The sequence below is a fragment of the Antechinus flavipes genome, chromosome 3 (assembly GCF_016432865.1).
Source record: "Antechinus flavipes isolate AdamAnt ecotype Samford, QLD, Australia chromosome 3, AdamAnt_v2, whole genome shotgun sequence".
NCBI lineage: Eukaryota > Metazoa > Chordata > Mammalia > Dasyuromorphia > Dasyuridae > Antechinus > Antechinus flavipes.
This window is the reverse complement of record NC_067400.1, coordinates 270911339-270936410: the sequence shown is the minus strand read 5'-3', so window position 1 is coordinate 270936410 and position 25072 is coordinate 270911339. Positions and strand designations below refer to the sequence as shown.

The window sequence follows — 25072 nt, the reverse complement described above, 5'->3', positions numbered from 1 at the left end:
AATACTTGAACATTTCACAAGAATGAGAATTAAGTGACAAAATTTACTCCAAAATTGTGAACCTGGGAAACTAGAAATATCATACTATAAATAAGGAGGATTGGTAGGAATAAAGATTGGAAGACGAATGAGTGCAGGAAAGGTACTGAGTCTGTTTTAGACACTATAACTTTGAAATGACAATTTAATTCAAAGTTTGAAATTTTCAATATGTAGTTGGTGGTATGGTACTGAATGGGAGAGGACAGAATTGTAGGTGAATACAAATTAATTAATTAGATAAATAGTAGAAAGAGCATAGTGAAAGAAAAAGGTTCAGAACAAAAATTTGGTATGTCTACAGTTATAAGATGATAAAAGGTTAATATTCCAACAAATACTAAAAAGTGGTCAGAGGGTAGAAAAACTGATAGAGCAGTATTATGAAAACTCAAAGAGGAGAGAGTACCCAGCATCAAATACTGTAGATGGTTCAAGTAGGGTGAAGATTTCACAGAAAAGAAATCCCTGATAACTTTGAAGAGAGTAATTTCAGTTACCTAATGAAAAAGGTAACTAGACTAAAAAGAGAAAAAATGTAAGTGACAAGTGTTGACATCTTTTTTATGAGTTTGGCTAAGACAGGAAGGATATAAGACAATAGTTAGAGGACAGTAGAATAACATGTTTTGTCTTTTTTTTTTTTTTTAATGAGGAGGATTTGCAAGTATTTACATTTGTAAACAGCAGTAATGTTCCAGTACATAATAACTGAAGATTAGAAAGAGACAAATGATAATTGATACTGCAGCTTATCAGGTATACATAGAGGGGTTGGCCTTGGCTAAGAGAAAAGCTGCCTCTTCATCAGAGATACTAGTAAAATAGGAGGAAATGGCAAAATTATCAAAGAGTTTTGATAGTAGAACTAAAGAAGGAGGTCATGGCAAATGGCTGTTTTCCCCCTAGTTATGAGGTCAGCTTCTCTGCATAGAGGGTAGGAGAAAGGAGTAATAAAGAAGGTTTTACAGCAGAAAAGATAGTTCAAGAGTCTCTTATCAGGAGATAAATAAAGCAGATTAAGCATTTCTTGCCAGACTCTCTGCAGTCAGATTATATTTAGAATGGAATGGATATTCAATAAATAATTATTGTTCTAGAATTGATATTATCCCTGATTTTCATAGGCTTAATTTTGCAAAAATAAATTTAATGGGCAATAAAATCTAATAATGTTAAATTTTGAGCTTCCCTGATGCTATGTGTGTATATATATATATAATTTAAATATTATTATTTTAGTACCATATAATTTTCCTGTAAGACAAATAAGATTTTTTTTCAACAAGAGTTAATATTTTTATTCATTTTTAAAAAAAATTTCCAATAAAGAGCAATTTTGTGGAGGATTTTTTTTTTTGGGGGGGGGAAGGGGGAGGACGGCAAGCTGTGCTTTATTTTTACCAGAAAAGGAAAATTATGAAAGCAAAAACATGAAAATCACATATAGTATTTTTAAAGAGTAATGATTTTTCCTGTTTCTAATCTGTCATGATAAAAATAGAAAATAAATTATTATGACCAGTTAGTTTATATATATATAGTCAACATGATAGGGTTGATTTCTAATTATTATGGAATTTGCCTAAGAAATACTATAATGATTAGAATGTTGAACATGGAGTCAGGAATATTTCAGTTCAAATCCAGTCTCAGACATTTAAGAACTATGAGATTCTAGGCAAGTCATTTAACCTATCTGCCTCAGTTTCCTAATTTGTAAAATGGGAATATCAATGGTATGTATTTTATAAGGTTGTTAAGATAAAACAAGATATTTGTAAACTGTTTTGCAAATCTCAAAATACCATATAAATGAATAGCTGTTGTTATTGTTGTTGTAGTTATTGTCAGGGAACTCTGGTGAGGAAACGCCTTCTATCAACACAGATCTCCAAATGTTCTGTAGCATTTTGGAAAATTGCCTCCTATGTTCATGGGGCAAGTGCCTTCTCTGAGGGAAATGCCTGAGGCAGGAATTTTGAGTACCAGGTGTTTTTACTCAAAGGACAACTGCCTATCTGTCCATCTTTTAAATAAAGAAACTTAAAAAAATTTTTCTGGGCAACATAGTTTTAATTTTTTTTTTTAACCAGGATCTGGAAGAAAAATGAAAATGTTTGTTTTTTTTCTTTTGCATTGAGAAATAATAATAATAATAATAATAAAACCATAACCTTGCCTTTACTTTTACTTTGAATTCATAAATGAATTTTCTAATACAGTTCTTGTAATAAATATAAGCCTATGTGGTTATCAAATCCCTAAGAAGATTATCTAAATCAACTCTGTGTAATTACCATTCACCATCTGTTCCACCAATGCCTGAGCTGATCTGCTGGCATCTTGTAGTTTTCTGTACTTCTCGGGCTTTTCTCGCTCTATGACCTGCAGCATGAAAGCAAAGGTGAGTATTTCAATACAGGGATTCCAAATCTATACATTTTGTAACTTCTAAAGACATTTTCTTTTCTCAAGCTATTTTATGATCCTTTTATTACATGTTCAACAACTTCTCTATTTTTCCCTGGCATTAATAGGGTGATTGAAATGATATGACAAGAGTTATAACATCTCTCTATGATGTTCTGTCACAAGCATTTGTACATTCATGACCACTTCATATCTGAAATTCTGAAACCACATGATAAGTTCTGATATTTTGCACTCCTACATAAGCATAAAAGAATGTAATATAAATTATAGCAAGACACTTAAAATTGAACTGTCAGAAATTTAGACTATATTTTATTTTTATATTATGCATTGCATATCTATAATATGTGCTGTAAGATAACATATATTTTTCAACAAAAAGTTGAATTGCTTAAGATTCTATGAATGTAGATGAAATTTTACATAAATATATAAATTATATGCAATTTTACATAAAATTTTATATATATGTATAAAATTTGTTCTGTCTTAGTTTTACAGAAAGACACTACTATATATCCACAATAAAACTGAGTATTACATGTGGATATAGGAGCATATGAAACATAGGATTTCTTCTTTTTGAAACAATTCTTCAAATACTCCCATTTTTGAAGGAAAAAGAGGTGACTTGTTAAATTGCAGCACTATTACATCTTTTTTCAAATCTAACTAGATTTATATTCCTGTAATGTGAAAGTAAAAGTGTTCCTTAAAATAACAAAAGCCTTTGTTAAATAGTATATTTAGCTCACAGATATCTAGAAGGGAGAAGAGAAAAAATGTATATTTAGGTGACAAACACAGAAACTTCCTATAATCAATTATAATTTCAAAGAATCAGTGTTATGTGCTATTTGTCCTCAAACACTGTGAAAGCCTCTTGTTATTCAATTAACACAGGATGTTTTCTATTCTTCTATTCCTCATGGATAATTCCATTGCAAAACTGGATCTTAGAGATAATCAAACTCACAAAATTATAAAAGTTAGAATAGGAAATAACATGTCATTTTATAGATGAGAAAAAAAATCCTCAGAAAAGTAAAGAAAACTTGTCCAAAGTCACACAACTAGTCAGTGATCAAACCGCAATGAGGACCTATGTTTTCTACATGGCTTACCAAATTATTATTATAATAAAGATACTCAAATACTTTAGAGCAGAAGAATTTCAACTATAAGGCTCTTTCTCTAAAGCATGTTTGTTACCATAGGTCTTAAAGCAATTTATCAATTTGCTCATATAAAATTACATATGCAATTTTGTACCATATATGTTCCTAACATTGTAATTTAAACGTATTAACATATAGACTTCACATGTGCTTTTAGAAAGTGATGAGAGTCTATTATTTTTTGAACACATTGGACAAAAACATCCACCGTGTTTTCCTTGTACTTTTAGATTTTAGCTATGCCTATATTATTTTCTGAATTTGGCACAATTCAATAGCATTTATTTATTCATTTAAAAAAATAAGCTTATGAAGTAGGATTTCTGGATTCAAAGTCCAGACAACTAATTATTGCAAAATGGAAAAATTAACTTTTCTCATTGAAAATGACATGGGCTATTAATGAATGACAACTATTAAGGACCATGCCTAAGTGAAGGGACAGGTCAATTTTCCCAAGAGCCTCCACAGCTGTGAATCATAACATTTGAAAGAGTTGCAAAGCAGACTTTACTGACACAGATGTTGCTTGTGAATTGGGAATGAAATAAATTGGAGGCAGAAGGAACAGGAGAGAGGTTAAATAATGCAACTGCCTCTCAATAGAGAAGTCAGAAAATAGCAACTGCCTCTCAGTCTCCTTGTATTATCATCATTATCATCCTCTCACATGAAGGGATCCATTCTATAGGTCTGAGTTAGACCTCCAGCAGCCACTGGTAGGTGGTTCCTGTATCACAACAGACAACATTTACATTCATTCTTATTTAGTAAAAAGGGATGTTGAATATGAGTTATTAATAGGATGCTATAAGTTTCTTTTGATCTGATTTTCTATAAATGTTGAAACAGGATTATGGCCTGAAATTCAAAGCAAGCCTTCTTATTAATTTAAACCACAGACTATTATTTCTTAAAGCTGCTTCCACTTGAGTGAAAGTAAAGAAAATGATTTGGGAAAAGGAAGAAAGAACTTTAAAAGATCTTTACAAAAAGAAAACAAAACAATAAGCAACTAGACCTTTTTTTTTTTTTTTTAACAAAATGTGAGTCAAAACTTCATGTTTTTAAAGTATTTTCATTCTAAAATAACATCATCAACCCTATGAATCAAATTCTATTCTGTAGGCATATCTCATAGTTTCTATAGTATTGAGAAATTCTCAAGTGAGAAAAAAGTTAACCTGCCATAGGAAAATGTAAATTTTTTTCAATAGGAACATATTCTCAAAATGTTAGTTTACAAAATTCTAAAAGTAAAAAACAATTTTTTTAAATTATGGAATTTTAAAAATGTTTAAATGGCAAAGAACAACCGAATCATAAAAACAAAAAAGCATATTATTTTTATTCAGGGTAAACAAAAAAGGGGAGTTCTGTGTTTTTGCATTAATAATATACCATTATTATCTCTTAGGTTTCATAACAGCATTCGTTAGCATTTCATAATATATACATTTGTTTAATCCAATTGTACCTAAATAATGAAAAGATTAAAAAAAAATCAGCAAATTCTACTTAACCTGGGCCAGATACCTAACATATACATGTTTTTTTTTTTTTTTAAATATGTGCAACTAATGAATTATATTTTGTTAACTTGCAAGTATGTTCTGGATATTCCTTAGGGTATGACTATACAAATGACCTAAACATATCAAGATATGCTGTCCTTATTTTAAGTCATTTTTATGGCTTATGTAAAGTTTACATACAAATTACCACTTATTAATCAAGGTTTTATTTGCAAGCAATTTTATAATAACTAATAGTATATAAAAAGAATCTGAATAGCAAAATGTGTTTCCTAGAAATTTTCTCTAGTGTTTTGTACTTTTCCAGTGAGTTCAGCTTTTGATTAAAGGCTTTGATCATAAAGAGTAAAATTATCATTATGAAAGGAAAAGACTAATCAAATTTTAAGGTGTTATTCACAAAACATGTAAAGCTGAGCTGCTATTGATAGATTTATTATATTGTTATCCTTAGAACAAAAAATAAAAAAAAATGAGTGGGGGAAAGAGTAAATGATATATTTTATCAAAAATTTGAAAAAAATTAATTCTGCTTAAGCTTATAAAAAACTCCCATGATGCTGAAATTGACAATATAGTATCTATTATCATTTTCATGTATCTCTCTATATATGCATACACATGTCTTTATTTCACAGATATTTAATTCATTCCTATACATAACCTGATAAAAATTTAAGCAATTGATTTTATATTCTGTTTTAGTCATCAAATTAAAAAAAAAACTTTTTTTAAAAAATCATTTCAGGTTCATAAGGGTGACTCATAAGGAAATGGAAAGTCATTTACAATCTATTGCATATTGTTCAGCACATTCAATTTGTCAGCTGAGACATTATTGACTAAATGTAAATTACTTTAAATAGGCTTAGAAAAACTTTTGACATATATTCCTCAGGGAGAAAGTCAGTAGTTTTATCTTATTAAAACTGGCTTAAGAGGTAAGATTACAAAAACAAGCTGGAAGTCCCTACATAATTTAAATCAATAGGAATTTTTTCAAATTTGTACTTAAGTCATCAACTTTATGAATCAAATTCTATTCTGATGATTTATAATTTCATTTATAGAATATGGAAAAGATTAAATATCCTAAAACAAGTCTTCTCAAATAATATATTCTTTTGATATTTTATGTTTTAAAATAATTTAAAAACAAATATTTTACCTTTTTTCATTAAAATATTTCAAAATGATGAAAGCATAAATAATGTGAGATTATGTTTAAATAGAAACAGAAATATGTATGGTTATTAATATTACTTAAGAAATGCTTTATATCAGTAATAGTCATTCCCTATGAACCTAGTAAAGATTTTGTTGTATATTTTTCATTCACACATACCAAATGATAATGCAATCAATGAAATTCTCTATCATATCATCTGGCAATTTATAGAGGCTTTGATGGGAATGATAAATTCTCTGACTAGAAGTGAATTTTTTCTCCAAAAAAGTCATGTCTCATAGCTAAGATGAAATTTTTCTGGAGAGGAGCTGAACATGTGAAATCTCTCAAAATTATACAAACAATAAGAAAATATTCTGAAAAGATTAGGTACAAATAGTTTCAAATTTGTAACTTTTAAATACTTAATAATATCACTGGCTATTTATATATGAAGGAAATAGCTCAGAATTTATCAACATGTGCCTTCCCAAACCAGAGAATTTTCTTTGCCTTTTCAGAAAAAATATATCTATTCTTTTTTTGTGTGTATTTGGAAAAAGAGTTGATGATCAATTCTTAATTTATGTCCACAAAAAAGAATTATTAGCAAATTTGTTACTCCAGGAACTTATTATGAAGAATCTAACAATAAATGCATATTAGTCTAATGAAGAAAAGTTATCTTTTCATAGAATATTATCAGTAAAAATAGTAAAAAAAAAATTATCAGTAAAAATAAGTAAAAAAAAGTGAAAAGATTATACAAATACAAGAATCCAAATCATGTCTATAAAATTCAAACATTTTATACTTCACTAACAAGTCTTAGTGATTAGAAATTAGTTCAAATATTGTATTATTATAGTTGAAAAAATCAAAATAATGTTATCTTGAAATTTACCAAATTGTTTCATAGTTAGAAATGTCATACAAAATTTGGTCCTTGGCTATGATATAAATACATATATTAGCAGATTAGTTTCCTTTCCTTAGCCAATTCTTTCTTTTTAAAAAGTGGAAACAGATCAGATACATTTTTGTCAGCACTTAACGTAAATGTATTTCTTAACTGTATAAAATGATAATTAGACCATCCATGAAAATAATACCTAATTAGCAACAAAAAAAGAAATAATGTCAACTTTTGGTTCACTTGGTATTTACAATACACATTCAAGTTGAGACATACTGACATATTTTCATTCTTCTCAATACTAACATAATTATATAGAATATTTTAAACATTTCTAATTTTAATAAGATTTAGGGAAAAGAACAAAAGTTAATGCAAAAGCCTACATTGACTTTTTCTTTGAGGTCTGAAAGGTTGCCTTCTTTTCTATATATTGCAAATTCAGGGCTTTGCAATACAGCTTCTGATCGAGTCATCCAGCTGTGAAGTTCAGTTGTATCAGCATCAAACCTGAGAGGTGAAAAACAAAAACAAAAACAAAATATAATTCCTTGATTAGTGGTCTGCTCTTACCTAAGCTGCACATTCCTTTATCTTTATATTGATGACTCATAGAATACCTATTCAGCTGAAGTCTCTCTCCTGAGCTCCATTTCTATGTTACCAACTACCTAAGTGACTATTTTAACTTAAGCAACAATTAGATATTGCAAGCTAAAAGCTTCCAAAAAGAGAACTAATTATCTCCCAAATCTTCCTTCCTCCAAACTCATTCCTATTTCAAACTGTCTTATTTTTCTGTAAATCAGATTAATAAATTCATTGTCATCCTTATTTTCTAACTTTCATGAATTCTGGTTACCCAAGCAATTATAAAATCTTGTCATCTCTGCCACTTCAATATATAATTTTTTCATTTCCCCTTTTCTCCACTTTTACAGGCAAAGTTTCATTGTCTTTTGCCTGGGTTGTTACATTCAATAAATTCTATTATTTCCTTGTTATCTCTAAAAATAAACAAAACCATATGTATTTAGCATCTTAAATTCTTCCTGAATAGGGGAGAAGGGAAATCTCCCTTTCCTGGTTTATTACAAATTGTTTTTCATGACTCTATAGATCAAACTTGTCTCCTTAACAGTCTACATAAACAACATTCTAACTCTTGTTCTTGTGTCTTTGCACTGACTGTCCTCCATGTCTGAATGCACCTGTTCTTCAGTTCTGCTCTTATGATTTCATATATCCTTCAAGACTAAGGGAAAACAAGATTGTTCAGAAAGCCATCCATCTTGCTGTTGGTTCCCTCCTCCAAAATAACCTTCTATTTTAATTGTATATACTTCAGTTTGTAACTTATTTTCCTTATTAGAATAAAAGCTTCTTGAAGACATTTACTTTTGGCTTTGTTTTTTCCAGTGTTCAGTATAATTATACAACACAGAAGCACTAAAATAAATTCTTGTTGATTCATTGATGGATTAAATTAGTTGCTATTTATTAAGTGCCTATCATGGACTTGGTACTCTGCTAATCAATGGAGATATATAAAGAAGCAAAAGACAGTCCCTGACTTAACAAGCTTACAATCTAATCGGTGAGGCAATATACAAACAAATATGGACTAAGCAAATCATATATAGAGTAAATTAGAAATAATCAACAGAGGAAAGACATTAGGGTTAAGAGAAATTAGAGCAGGCTTTCTGTAAAAGATAGGATTTTAGTTATGACAAGAAGGAAGCCAGGAAGGCCATTTGTAGAGCAGAGAAGGGAGAACAATTCAGGGATGAGGTACTCAGAAAGAATAACTAGAGCTGAAAGATGGGGTTTCTTGTCTGTGGAAAAGCCCAGAGGGTAGTGTCACTGAATCAAAGAGGATATGTCGGGGAGTAAAAGGTAAAAAAACAAAACAAAACAAAAAACTAGAAAGGGAAGAGAGGACTTGGTTTTAAAGAGTTTTGATTGCTAAACAGAGCTTTTGCATTAGATTCTGGAAACAATAGGGAGCTACTGGAATTTTCTATCTAGTAAGAAGATCTGAGTTCAAATAGTATTTCTTTCATTTAATAAGTGTGGATAACACTGATAAAATCACTTAATCTCTGTGGGCGTCATTTTCTTCACCTCTGAAATGAAGGGATGAGTATAAGAGGCTTCTGTGTTCTTTCTAATTCTAAATCATGATTCTATGATCTGATACACTCTAGCATTTTTCTGATCATCAATTTGGTATTTAATATTATACAGACTTGTTTTGTTTTTAAATATTTCATCTGGATTATTTCCCAAACTAAGAAGCTTTTCAAAGTTGGGGACCCTTCTGTGAGTTTCTTTATCTTCAATGAACTGACTTGAATGAAGTCAAGCAACAACAAGATGGAGAACGAGACATTTTTTCTTATCCCCTTGATCTCTAAAACTTCCTCAAAGCAGAAATAATACACCAAAGATAAAGAAGCTCTAGCTATCTCCATGATTTAGGATACACAGAAGCCAAAATATGTTTTTTAATTATCTTATGCCTACACTGAACTCGTTGTTCCTCTCTCCCACACTCAATGCTAAACACTGGTGGCAATGAATTAGCCATACAGAAACAAAAACAAAAACACTACCCCTTGGTCTTTTCTCCCTCTTCCCCATGGGGTAGACATTTTAGTTCTAGCCTATGGATATCTGTTTGGGCAAGGATAAATAGCCACCTCTGTATCACCCCAGATTACAAAACACTATGAAAGGTATCATTCTGTGCTGCAAAATATCTCTGCCAGAATCAGAAAGAAAAGAGACAGGACACATGTCTGGACTTGAAATAAATCACAACATTATATCCTACCCTTCCCAGTTCATCTCCTCCCACAGCCTCAAAGATATAAATTACAAAAATTAAACCAGTAGCTCATGGCACCTTTATGAAGTGCCAATGCCTGGCTAGAGAACTGATTAGCAGAGTGAACATGACAGGATACCAAGAAAGTGACAAGACATGGGACAGAACATAGTATATACGGGGACTGTGTATCATTCCACTAAATCTGAGTTTAAATACCCAGCATCTAAATAGGACAATTCCATCCAAAAGCTACTTAAGGCAGAAATCTAGACTTATGCACTATAAATTGTCCAGAATAAGAAGAGATTGATTCACTTTAAGATTTAGCCATTCTGTTCTGTAAGAAATGACCAGCAGGATGATTTCAGAAAGGCCTGGAGAGACTTACATGAACTGATGCTGAGTGAAATGAGCAGAACCAGGAGACCAATATATACTTCAACAACAATACTATATGATGATCAACTCTGATGGACTTGGCCCTCTTCAACAATTGAGATGAACCAAATTAGTTCCAATAGAGCAGTAATGAATTGAACCAGCTACACCCATCGAAAGAATTTTGGGAAATGAGTGTGAACCACTACATAGAATTCCCAATCCCTCTCTTTTTGTCCGCCTGGATTTTTGATTTTCTTCACAGGTTAATTGTACACTATTTCAAAGTCTGACTCTTCTTGTGCAGCAAAATAACTGTATGGATGTGGATATATGTATGTATTTAACATATATTTTAACATATTTAACATGTATTTGTCTACTTTGCCATCTGGGGAAGGGGATGGGGTGAAGGAGGGGAAAAATTGGAACAAAATATTTTGCACTTGTCAATGCTGAAAAATTACTCATGCATATATCTTGTAAATAAAAAGCTATAATTAAAAAAAAAAAAGATGCAGCCATTCTAATCTGCTTCCCACCTCCCCTCAGCCACTGCAAAAACAAACAAACAAATAAAACATCAGAAAGAAAGGAATCACAGAATCAGAAAGTGAGCAATAGGGAAAAACAAAGAGAGGGGGCAAATATTGAAATTACCAAATATCTTGGAAAGAACACAACTCAAAGCCTTTAACTATAAGCAGCGAACACATTAATAGCAGAAAGAAATTTGGTTTCTAGGTAAATAAATTCAAGTTATTTATGAAAATAAATGAAGGCTAGAAACAGATATAAGCCTTTAAAAAAGTGATTTTTGTAATTTGAAAAAAGCAGACCTTAGCTTTTATACTAACAGACATTGAAACTATCAAATGTGAACCTTATATACTCTGAAAATCTTATAAAGCACATGATTTCTTTTAAAACATTCAACTCCATCTAAGAAACAAATAGAACTTCAATCACAGAAGTGACATTTGAACTTTGTGGACATGTGGTGACTTTTTCTAGATTATACAAAGAATACTTATCCAATGAATAAAGGTTAAATCAGTTTTCTAGAGGCTCTGCCAAGTATAATTGCTATCTCTACACTTCAAGCCTTTACTGAAGTTGCTGCTATGGTAACAGTTTCCACACTCAATAGATGGAGATTTTAAGTAAAACCTGATGACCAATTGGCATAAGGTACTAACTGTGATTAATTCTGAAAGCAGCAAGTTTGATTTCACCAGTAATTATTTTTTTCACCTAGTTTTTTCTTCCTTTTTCCTCCATCCTTCCCATTTTTTTCTTCTTTCAATAAATATGAAATGTATTTTAGCACAGAGCTATATTTTACCACAGAGCTATCATATCCCCTTTTATCTAAAAGTCCTCTGGAGAGTTATGTTATAAAAAAGTTGTGTTGTAACTTTTTAAGTTTTACAGATTCATTAAGATGGATCAGACTATTTTTGGCCAGTTTTAGCAAACAATAAGTTTTCCAAAGAAAATAACATCTCTTCCCATGTGCATGGATGAAATAGAATAGAAAAATGATTTTTTTCTGTAATAGAATAGAAATTTAATTTAGACAAAACACCATTGTCTTTTAAGTGACTGTTCTTATGTTTAAAGTTGCGCTCCTTCAACTTCTTTTAGCCTTGTGACTTAATGACTCCCTTGGGTTATAACCAGTCCAATCCTTGAATTTATGTGAGTATGCTACTGATGATATTCCTAAGCTATTTTTTTTTCTGTCTTTTAAAATCTTTGTTCTCAGTATATCTTCAATGAGGGCTCATTGCTTCAAAAGTAAATTTGAAAAATAAATCCCTTCATAACATTTTTCTACCCCAATGTATCCTATTTTATAGGAACACAGTCACAGAATAGAAAAGGACTTTAGGAGTTATGTTGTCAATCTTCACCTTTCATTTTGTAGGTGAAGAAACTCAGGCCTGGAGAGTCTAAGTGACTTGCTGAAAGTCAGACAGTAAGTAAAACTGGGATTTAATCCTAGTCCATGAAACCCTAAATCAAGCATTCTTTCTATTGTATTATGGAGCCTATTAAACCAGATATGATAGTAATCTCTTAATACTCTCTTTTTCCCTTTAGGGCTAATCTGTCTGGTAAAGAACTTTTTAACCTTTACCTATCATCCTTACCACTGAATAAATGAATAGAAAGCATTTATTTAACACCTACCATGTGCAAAACACTATGCTAAATGCTCTGGACACATATAGAAAAGTAAGGCAGAATCCACTTCCAAGGACTTCCTGTTCTCATTGGGGAAAAAAAAAATAACAGGAAATTTTATCTTCAAATTGGATTGAAGGGCTTGTGCATCCTTACGACATAGTAAAGTAGGTGACAATGCACTTTTAAATTTTATTTACATTAATAAAAATATATAGATTTCTGATGTTGAACCACTCTACATACAAGAACTTTGGTAGTGAGCATAAGGCCTCCTCCCCTCCTCTATCCAGGTCTTTTGTAACTATGGCTGCATGGGGAGGCAGAGAATACTTGCAGATCTAGTTTCCAGATTGCATTTCCACAGGTATTGATTCCCTGAATGATGTTTTGGGGAGAAGAATAGAAAAGGGCCTACATTTAAGGTACATATGGTGTGAAGGGCATATGGCTAAAACTGTTGGGTTTGGAATTCTTGGCTATCTCTATTGAAAACTAAAAGGATATGGTGGTCAAGGTAGTGGTTATGGTGGTTTGCATCATTTTTTAATCTCTGCTAAAAGTCCCCAGTATACAGAGAGTATACGTTTTTAAAATGAGCTCAAGATTATATAAGCAATATATTAGAAATAATCCATATCTTTAGCAAAGTTGCAGGATACCAAAAAAACCCCACATAAGTCATTAGCATTCTTATATATCACTAACAAAACCCAACAGTTAGACTTACAAAGAGAAATTCCATTTAAAGTAACTACTGACAGTATAAAATATTTAGGAATCTATCTACCAAGGGAAAATCAGAAACTATATGAGCAAAACTACAAAATACTTTCAACACAAATAAAGTAAGATCTAACCAATTGGAAAAACATGAAATGCTCTTGGATTGGGTGAGCAAATATAATAAAGATGGCGATACTACCTAAATTAATCTATTTAGCACCATACCAATTAGACTCCCCAAAAACTATTTTAATGACCTAGAAATAATAACAACAAAGTTCATATGGAAAAACAAAAAGTCAAGAATCTCAAGGGAATTAATGAAAAAAAAATCAAATGGAAGTGGCTTAGCTGCACCAGATCTAAAATTATATTATAAAGCAGCAGTTACCAAAACCATTTGGTATTGGTTAAGAAATAGTTGATCAGCAGAATAGGTTAGGTTCAAAGGACAAAACAGCCAATAACTTTAATAATCTAGTGTTTGACAAACCCAAAGACCCCAGCTTTTGAGATAAGAACTCACTGTTTGACAAAAATTGCTGGGAAAATTGGAAATTAGTATGGCAGAAACTAGGTATTGACCCACACTTAACACCGTACACCAAGATAAGGTCAAAATGGGTTCATGACCTAGGCATAAAAAATGAGATTATAAATAAATTGGAAGAGCATAGGATCGTTTACCTCTCAGATCTGTGGAAGAAGAAAGAATTTATGACCAGAGAAGAACTAGAGATCATTATTGATCACAAAATAGAAAATTTTGACTATATCAAATTAAAAAGTTTTTGTACAAACAAAACTAATGCAGACAAGATTAAAAGGGAAGCAATAAACTGGGAAAACATTTTAACAATCAAAGGTTCTGATAAAGGCCTCATTTCCATAATATATAGAGAAATGACTCTAATTTATAAGAAATCAAGTCATTCTCCAATTGATAAATGGTTGAAGGATATGAACAGACAATTTTCAGATGAAGAAATTGAAACTATTTCTAGCCATATGAAAAGATGTTCCAAGTCATTATCAATCAGAGAAATGCAAATTAAGACAACTCTGAGATATCACTACACACCTGTCAGATTGGCTAGAATGACAGGGAAAGATAATGTGGAAGGTTGGAGGGGATGTGGGAAAAGTGGGACACTGATACATTGTTGGTGGAATTGTGAACACATCCAGCCATTCAAGAGAGCAATTTGGAACTATGCTCAAAAAGCTACCAAAATGTGCATATCCTTTGATCTAGCAGTGTTACTATTGGGCTTATATCCCAAAGAGATTTTAAAGAAGGGAAAGAGACCTGTATGTGCATGAATATTTGTGGCAGCCCTCTTTGTAGTGGCCAGAAACTGGAAACTGAGTAGATGCCCATCAATTGGAGAATGGATGAATAAATTGTGGTATATGAATGTTATGGAATATTATTGTTCTGTAAGAAATGACCAGCAGGATGATTTCAAAAAGGCTTGGAGAGACTTACATGAACTGATGCTGAGTGAAATGAGCAGGACCAGAAGATCATTATATATACTTCAACAACAATACTATTTGATGATCAATTCTGATGGACGTGGCCCTCTTCAACAATGAGATGAACCAAATCGGTTCCAATAGAGCAGTAATGAACTGAACCAGCTACACCCAGGGAAAGAACTCTGGGAGATGACTATGAACCACTACATAGAATTCTCAATCCCTCTATTTTTGTCCACCTGCATTTTTAATTTCCTTCACAGGCTAATTGTACACTAATTCAAAGTCCGACTCTTTTTGTACAGCAAAATAACTGTTTGGACATGTATACATATATTGTATTTAACTTATACTTTAACACATTTAACATGTATTGTCCAACCTGCCATCTTGGGGAAGGGGTAGGGAGAAGGAGGGAAAAAGTTGGAACAAAAGGATTTGCAACTTTCAATGCTGAAAATTTACCTATGCATATATCTTGTAAATAAAAAGCTATTTTATATATACACACACACACACACACACACACACACACACACACATATATATATATATATATATATATGTGCTATCTAGAAAATTTGGCACTCTGTTCTCTTACCTCTTCTTTGCATGTATTCCTAAACTATCCTTCTTACATTCAGTATTGTATAACTTTAAAGATAGATACACATATACATATATGTGTATACATGCAAAAATAGTTTTAGAAAAATAATTTATACAAATTCAATTAGTTGGCATATTTTGTTGGCATGATATTATAGTATACAATTGACTTAGTTTTTTATTTTTCATTTTGACTTTATATATTTGACTTGATTTATAAAACCTGGAGTAAGTAACATTTAATTTTGTTGAGTTATAACTCTAGTATAGAGAATTGATGGGATATAGATAGACTGTGAATTCTTGGTTTGAATTATAGTGTTTGCTAATGGGTTGCATTATATGATGATGATATTATTATCAAAATTATTGTTATGATTAGCCTTCTAAAAAGTTACTCTTGTTAATAGGAAGGAAAAATAGTTGCAGAAGTGAAAGGAAGGCAAGAATGATGTTTTTAGAATCTTCAAAACAAAATAAAAACAAAAATACATTTTAAAACAGACTATATTTCAAATTCGTATAGATATCTGAATAGAAAATGAAACCCCAGGCTTGTAAAGAGGTCATAATGCTGTATTACATTGATTGTCTGATAGAAAATCAGATTATTATTTTGGTTTATCCTCACAATTCAAGAACACCAACAACAATTAAAATAATTGACTTGAAATTATTTTCTGTCAGTCATGGTCAAACAGCTGGATGAAATTCAAATGAAAGTAGTCTGTGAGACTAAGGTATATCAATATTTTGGCAACCTGAGGAGAAAATGAAACTAATAATTCTTGAGTCTTGATAATTTATTCTCTATATAATTCTTTGTACTAGATTACCAGCCAAATGAGATTTAAGTGAGCTTAGATTATCTTCTAAACCTAAAAGCAAACTTTCATCTTTGTTCTTCTATTTATGAGACCAACAGCACAAAGTATAGTAATGCTTAAATGGTGTGTTAGAGTTCTCTGGTCATTAAGACAAATAATAACATTTTAACAATTTCTCATTATTGAAGTAGCAAATATATCACTCTATTATATGACAAAATTGCATTTCAATAAGCATTATAATTTAATCATGTCAATATTTTAAATTATCATGTTAATGATATATAATGTTATCAAAATACAAATAGCTGTACAAAAGTAATCACAGAAATCGATAAAAATGAATAGAAATCTATAAAATCACTTTAAAGAGTTAACATTTAAAATTATGAGTATTTCTTCTGTGACCACAAAAATATAATAAATAATTCTTATTACATCGTATTCACAATGTAGATATTGAGCAAGCTTCATTTTATTGTGACTTAAATTATAAGTACAGTAAAGCCTCATTAATTCATACTTCATTAATTTGGAGTTTGTTGTAACTTTGGACTGCATTCATTGTACACACAGGGATTTCTTAAGAAAATTAAAAAATGTAAACAAAATAAGCATGCAAACATGTACTTACTCAAAATAATAATCTTTTCCCCAGCACAATCACAGAGTTCTTTACACACACACACACACACACACACACACACACACACATATATAAACACATATATTGTTTTTGTTTGATTCCTGTGTCCTAATTTGGGAACAGCAATTTGTTAAAAAGAAATTTGTTGAACTGTTAATCGGAAGCTGCTTAAAAAAAAAAAAAGAAAAAAGACCATTTGCAAAGAATTTTTAAAAATACAAAAATAAGATAATAGTGTTTTCCTTCAAAATCTATTCATTTCTTTTGATTTTAATACTTTCATCAGCAGTAGCACATTGTACAATCTCTTCTATTCAAAATCCTGTCACTTTTTTCCACTTCTGTCTGTCCTTTCCACATATTTATATATGTATCTCTCTCTCTCTCTCTCTCTCTCTCTCTCTCTCTCTCTCTCTCTCTCTCTCAAATCAACCATCATCTTTTATGGTCTACCATACATTGGAATTTGTTGTTCAGTCATGTTGGATTCTTCCTAACTCCAGAGACCATCTTGTCCATGAGGATTTTTTGGTAAAGATACTGGAGCAATCTGCCATATACTTCTCCACTAAAGTTAGGCAAATAATGTTTAAGTGACTGGCTTTTAAGCATTAACTTTTAATATTTACCTAGCACTTCAAACAAATAGGTAGAAACATTGGATAGAGCCAGGCCTGGAGTCAGGAAGACCTGAGTTCAAATCTGCTTCAGACACTTAGCAATTGTGTGATTCTGAGAAAGTCACTTCGCCTCTTTTATCTCACTTTCCTCAACTGTAAAACGAGCTAGAGGAAGAAATAGCAAACTATTCTAGTATCATTGCCAGGAAAACCCCAAATGCCATCACAAAGAATCAGAAATGACTAACCAATAAAACAACTGATTTAAGCCAAACACTAAACTGTTTTACAAACATTACCTCATTAAATCATCTAAGGATACACCTGTAGCAATGAATATATATAAAAAGGATTAGAAAACAAAACAGCTTTATACAGATAAAGACAACAGTATTAGAAATCAAAATGAGATGAATCTTCCAAAACATAATTATAATGATAATGAAAATGTAGATTAAAAAAAACCCATTTCTTTAGGGCATGAAGAACAATGAAAAGACAAATCTGCTTCTTAACACAGATATTATCACATTAATACTAGCTTACATTTAGGCAGTGCTTTAAAATATTAAAATTTTTTTTTTAAAAAATCCACTTATATAGAGTGAAAGTAGAAGCATTTTAAAGATGAAGTTTCTTAGCCTCAGAATTTAAGTGTATTCCTGATTCCTAGCTCTATGCTCATTCTGCTATTTTCCACTGCTTCCCAAGTAAGAGAAGAGAGTTCCCAAATATTTTTTTTTTCCTAAGAATGGTCTTTGGTATTGAAAGCATATTACAAATACATTTAGAAGAAGTTGAAACTGAGGCCACATAATTTTAAAAAGAAGTCAAGCATTTGACATACATTTGGTGTAGCAGAATTGACACTGCATTTTGAATGATGTTAACATAATAAAAATAACTTTTTTAAAAATAAAAATATTTTAAGGTTTGCAAAATACTTTATAATTACTACAATAGTACTGGGATGAAAGTGGTATTATTATCTTTATTCTACAGATTAGGAAATTAAAGGAAATAGAAACTGTGATCTATCCAGTCATATATCTACTAAGGACTTTGAGGTTAAATTTGAACCCAGATCTTTGCTCCAGGTCTACCACCTATCAAGTACCACCTAACTTCCTCTAAATCCTGTATTTACCACAAATTCATTGTGTGTCCTTGAAAAGTCTCATTTTCTCTCTGTATCACTGAATTATGTCCCAGAATATTAAAAGAATTGGTACTAAAAGACATGATTCAGTTGGATTAAAGATTTTTCCATGGAAGTAGACTCCAGAAAATAGACCTATGAGGTTAAAGTTGATTAATGTTTGATTAAAAACAAACAAACAACAAAAAAAAAAAACCTCTTGAAACTTCTATAGAATAGATTGTGTCAGCTCTTGGAGACATGGTGATCACTGAGCATTCACATGAAATAATGCAAAATGATTCATGCCAAACACTCTTTAATTTTCTCTTCTCTATTTTAGAGTTGTCTGAGGCACTAAGAATGATTTTTTTACAAGTCATTCACTCACCAATTGTATCAGATGGGAGGACTTGAACCCAGATTATCCTAACCTTAAGGCTAGCCGGCCTAGCTATCTCATGCTATCTTATCTTTTGTAATGTTCTAAAAGTAATCTTAAACTTCATTAGTGAACACGTTATCCAAAAAAAAAAAAAAAAAAAAAAAAAAAGAATGGAGCAGTAACTATTCAACTGAGTGCTATACTGTAGAGAACAAATACAGAATATAACATTTAAGTCGTATTTAATACTCTATTGTAATGAACCAAAAGTGGAACATCTGTTTTAAAATTAGAAGAGGGGTACGTACATCAAGGCTGAATATTGTCACTTTAACTTATTTGCTGAGTGCATCATGCACAATATCACGCTGGATGAATCAAAAAAGAATTAAGGTTGTAGGAAGAAATATCAACTAATCCAGATATGCAGACAATACTATCCTGATGACAGAAAGTTTAAAAAAAAAAATAAAAGCTAAGAAGCCTCTTGAGAGTGAAAAAGGAGAGTATGAAAGTTGGCTTAAAGTTTAACATGAAATACAGAATAAAAGAAAACAAACATCATAGCAACTTACCCCATCACTTACTGGCAAATAGGGGGGAAAGAAATGTTACCAGTTTCAGATTTTATATTCTTTGGTTCAAAGATCACTGCAGATAGCCAAAACTACAATCATGAAATGGAAAGACACTTGCTCCTTGGAAGGAAAGCTATGTCAAATATGGACGGCATACTAAAAAGCAGAGACATCACCTAGCTTACAGAGGTCTGATAATAAAATCTGTGATTTTTCCTGTAGCATGTGTAACTGAGAACTGGATTATAAGGAAAACACTAGATAAACAAAGCTTTTCAATTGTGGTGCTTAAGAATATTTTCAAGTGTGCCTTAGACAGCAAGAATATCAAAGTAATCAATACAGAAAGAAATTAATTCAGACTGTTTATTGGAAATCATTTTGAAACTAATTATTCCTCAATTTTCTAGAATGCATTAAGTAAATTTTGTTACTGAACAAATACACAACTTAAATTTTGATTCATCCATTTCTTTTCAAAGTAAAATAATAGTAAAAACAAAAATAATCATAGAACCTAATGCCAAATACTTAATACTAAAACTAAAATTTAGATATTTTGGCCACATAACAAAAAGACAGGACTCATTAGGAAAAAAAAAACACCTTAATGTTAGGAATAGTGAAAGCAAAATTAGAAGGGAACAGCAGAGGATGAAATGAATAGATAGTGTCATGAAAGCAAAGAGCAAGAAAATGGAGACTTCAGGAGTTAGTAGAGAACATAAAAGCGTGGTGTGCTTTGGTCCATGGGGTCATGAAAAGTTGAACAGAACTGAATGACTGAACAAGAAGTGACAAACAAATACCTAGAGATGGGTAAAGAGTATAATGAAGTTGCCTTACATCATATGATAAAAATGGGGGATTTAGTCTGAAAAAGATAAGATTTTCAAAGACAAAGAAAGAATTATAGAATCTTAGAACTCTGGTTGAGTCACCTTATTTTAAAAATGACAAAATTGAAGGCTGGTAAGTTAAATGAGCATTTCAATATCATAAAGTTAGGCAATGGCAGACTCTAGAATTATTTGGCAATCCTTAACAATATTTAAACAAAAAGTTTAAGTCCAGATAATAGAGCTAGACTCAATAAAACTTTATAGGAAAGTAGATATTAGTTCAATATAAAAATAAATTTAAGCATTAAAAATAGAATTAACTGCTTTTTGGCATACTGCATACTAGAAGTAGGCAAACAAAGTATGTCCATCTATCAAAGATACAATTCCTACTGGATGTTCAAATCAAGTAACTTCTAAGTTCCCCTTTATTTCTTAGATTCTATTATTTTTTTTTGGTTTATTTTTACTATTAATTTACTTTGAAAAGTAATGGATAAATTAAAAGTCAAGATATATTGTTTACAGTAATAACATTTATTTTATACATTCTAGAAAATTAAAAAAAATAGTTTCAAAATGTATTCTTCCTAGTGTTATAATGGTAATAAAAATTATGTTCATTCCTTTTTTTAAGATTATTTTTTGGATGCATCACTGGCCCTGAAGTCAAGAGGACCTTAGTTCAAATCTGGCATCAGGCATTTACTAGCTGTGTGAATTTGAGCAAGTAACTTAGCCTCCCCCACCAAAAAAAAAAATTGTTCTGAAAAGGATTGGGTGAGGAACAAACTTTTTTTTTTCCTAATTAAAGAATTGTGATAGCTCTTATAAATAAAAATAATTGATTTAGGGGGAATGAGACCTTAGAAAGCATGCAATAAAACGTTTTTATTTTATAGACAAGCAAAATAAAGCAAAGATAAAGCAAAATAAAGTGACTTTTTTTTTTAATGTAACACTCAGTAAGGAACAAGGATTTAATCCAGGTCTTCTGATTTCAAAATTCCATAGAGCATCATATAAATACAACTAAAGTAGTAAAGAACTACTACGCAAGGACTACATTATTCTGAAAACTGGAGGTAAAATAAATTAGGTCCTTACTGGATTGGAAAGTCAGGGAAAAAAATTCTTTTCAAAATAGCTTAATAAAAGGATTATTTTTTTCTTAAATGAAAAATTATGTCTTAGTAATGTATCTATGAACATAAAATATCACTTGTACAATCTTACCATCTTCATTCCTTTACTAATAAGATTTCATGTTTATTTAAAATGCAAGAACAGGAAGGAAAAATCCCAGATGTTCTTGTAGAAGTGAATTGTGAACTCTAGATGGCGGACTTCCCTTTTATTTCATTCAAATTAAAATACTTTCTCTACATTTTCTCAATAGTGTTAATGGGGTGAAAAAAATGGATTATTCATGGACATCCCTCATACATGAAAATACACAATGCACAAAGATGTAGATAAAATTTTACTAAATAAAACTGTTATTAAAACATCTATAAATGAACTAAATGCCTTAGGACATTTTGCTTCACTACAATATACAGAATCCCTGGATAAAAAAAAAATAGATTTTTGGGACACATACCAAACCTAAATTATATGGGGTTTGTTCTCACATAAAAAGAGAATCCTATATACTTTATTATGCATTCTTTTTTTATCTTCTCCAATTTTCTCATCTATATGGGGAATTTGCCTTTTTTGCAAGTTAATCTAAGAATTATCATCTCATGTCAATTACCACAAATATTCTATGAAAACTAAACTACTTCAAAATGTCATATTTTTAGAAAAACAGCTTCAAGACGAAGGAAAAAATGGATAATTTTGTGCTTATATATATAGTACCATGTAGATAGACCTCTTTATTACTTATGCATGTAATATTCTCTCAAATTTATACTTGTAAATTGGGTCTCCAGAGTGAAGCTACCTTCTCTTGTTCTAGGTATAAGCCTGGAGGTAATCCAGAAACCACTATTTGTATGTTTCCCATTAATAATCTGACAGCAACCACAATCAGCTTATAGCAATACCATTTATTTTGATGGCATAGTAAAAACAATAACTACAAAAAAATGTCCACCAAAATCTATGGTTCCTCCCCCCTCAAACACATATTATCTTTTTTAATTTTTAATTTTTTCTTTATTTTTATTTTTTATCAAAGTTTTTATTTATAAAACATATGCATGGGTAATTTTTCAACATTGACCCTTGCAAAACCTTGAGTTGCAAATTTTCCCCTTCTTCCCCCTACCATCTCACCTGGCAGGTGATCCAATACATGATAAATATGTCAAACACATATGTGTGTTTGACCATTGGAACCGTTGGAAGATTGGATTTAGATATCTATCTATTTTTCTTCTATATAATAATCAATAATAATAAATAACATATATACATAGGTGTAGTGTTCTTGTTTGGTTTTCTGGTGGTCTCTGAGCCTTCATTTCAGTAGAGTAATCACCACAAGAATACCCAGGTGTCAAAGTCCATAAGTCTTTACTGTCTCCTTGCCTGGTGCTTAGATAGCTTTCTGGAGGCCTTCAGAGGGAACTTGGTTTCAGTGGAGAAAATGCAGGAGGACAGGCCAGCCACCACAAGGTGTGAGATAAAGTGAGTCAGAGTCCAAGGGTTTGTGCTTCAGCCTCCAGCCACCCCAAAGGTGGATGATGGAATGAATCTGTTTTTGCCTTCCTATGACTTATATGCTCTACACTGAATATAAACCAATCACTATATCACCAGGAAACCATTATTTGTTGTAAGATACCTCATTGACATCTTTATCTCTGTTTATTCAGACATCCTGACTCTGGCTTTTAGTAAGAATTTATGGCCTCCCCCCATCCTGACAGAACCAAAAGGGTGAAGAAATTTCCCGCTTCATTCCCCTTCTTTGTTTGTAAAAGGTGTATAAGAATTTGGGATTCTCCCATTCATCACTAGATACTTTGAGACAAGAGTCCTATCCAGTCGATTATGCTCTCCAATTAATAAAATATTTTTAAAAACTCTCTAATCTCTATCCTGCCTCAGTTTCTCCGGCATTACAGTGAGAATCCCAAAAGGAGGTGATCATGCCTTCCCTGACTCCTCAAAAAAAGGGTGAAAACACCATAATAGGAGGTGATCACACTCTCCCTGACATTTGAGGAAGGGAGATGAGAATCAAAGGAAATGGGGAATCAAATCAGATTAGTGGGTTTCTGAAGGATCTTACTTGAAACAGGTATACATAAATCCAACAACATGGGAGTTATTACATAAGCACATAGCAATATAATGTTCTCATTTATTGTTCTGACTCAGTTTCCCTAATTGTTCTGCTTCAGTTTATAATTGTTCTGCTCAGTCCTGGGAAATCACCCCTCCCTCTTAATCAGAATATTTGATAAGGATAAAAGATCTTATGTTTTAGGATATCAGAATGCCTCTCCCCATCCCAAGCTATCAGATACCATCTTATCAAGATGCCTCTCCCCATCTCCGGGGTGCCTCTCCCTATTATGTCATCCCCCCTCCAGTGCCTCACCCCACCCTGTTCCCACTCTCAGCACCCTGACTCCACCTCTGCCTCAGTCTACCCCCTGAGTCTGAGCCATGTGTATATAGGTCATTAAGAACTCATATTGTTGGCTGGATTCTTGGAGATGATAGTCTCATTCAGCCATGGGACTAAATCATGGATCCATTTGGTCCCAGTAAATCTTTCCCTTTTAAATAAATTATTATATACTCTCAAATCTCTATCTTGCCTCAGTTTCTCTAGCATTACAATAGCACAGGTAGTAGTGATGTAACAAACAACATGAATCAACATGAGGAATTATAGATGTCCATAAGTCCTGGAAATAGTCCAAAACCAATCTATTGTCCATTACTTCATGTGTCAGGAAATCCAATGATTCCTGCAAGTTTTGAAGTTCTGTATCAGTCTTATCATGTTAGGGAATCCAATGATTCCTGATGGTTTTGAAGTTCTGTAACAGTCTCATTACCAACCATGCTCTTGTAGTGTTAGATGTTTCTTAGGTCTTCTCCTTTGTTTCAAGGTTTTTTCTCTTTTTCTGTTTCTCTTCAGGTGCTCATTGGCACCCATCTGATTCCCTCTCCATCTGTAGAAATATAAGCAAACCTTCTCTCTCTGGTCCCTTCTATTCCCCACTTTCTGGGTCTCTCCACATCACCTGGTGATTATCTAAGGATAGTGGAGTTGCTCCCAGTGGACACTGCCCTTCCAGTGACTTATAAAACCTATCTTCCAGAACTAATGCATCTTTATTAAAAAATAAAAAAATAATGGTATAGAGAGCTAAATTTAGAAGTTCTCTAGGGTTACCTGTGGTTCCCCCATTCTTTTGTTTTTGGAGGAGCATCTTAATGTGTCTGTTTCTCCTCTCTACTACATAGGACTATGTGAAAGGCACTTTACTGTACCTCTATTATTAAATACTTTAAAAGTACTATCTCATTTGATCTTCACAACAACCTGGTAAGACAAGATAGTTATTGATAT

At 31.6% G+C, this 25072-nt stretch overlaps 1 protein-coding gene across 1 annotated transcript in view; it reads right to left on the bottom strand.

The window, feature by feature from the left end:
- The window catches only part of DMD (dystrophin), a 2219276-nt gene that overhangs the window by 1499563 nt on the left and 694641 nt on the right, over positions 1 to 25072 (bottom strand). Inside the window, exons 18-19 of the mRNA XM_051991017.1 lie at positions 7659 to 7782; positions 2340 to 2427 (exon numbers count right to left, since the gene is read on the bottom strand). Of these exons, the coding sequence (XP_051846977.1) occupies positions 2340 to 2427; positions 7659 to 7782 (212 nt within the window). The remainder of the gene's footprint in view (positions 1 to 2339; positions 2428 to 7658; positions 7783 to 25072) is intronic.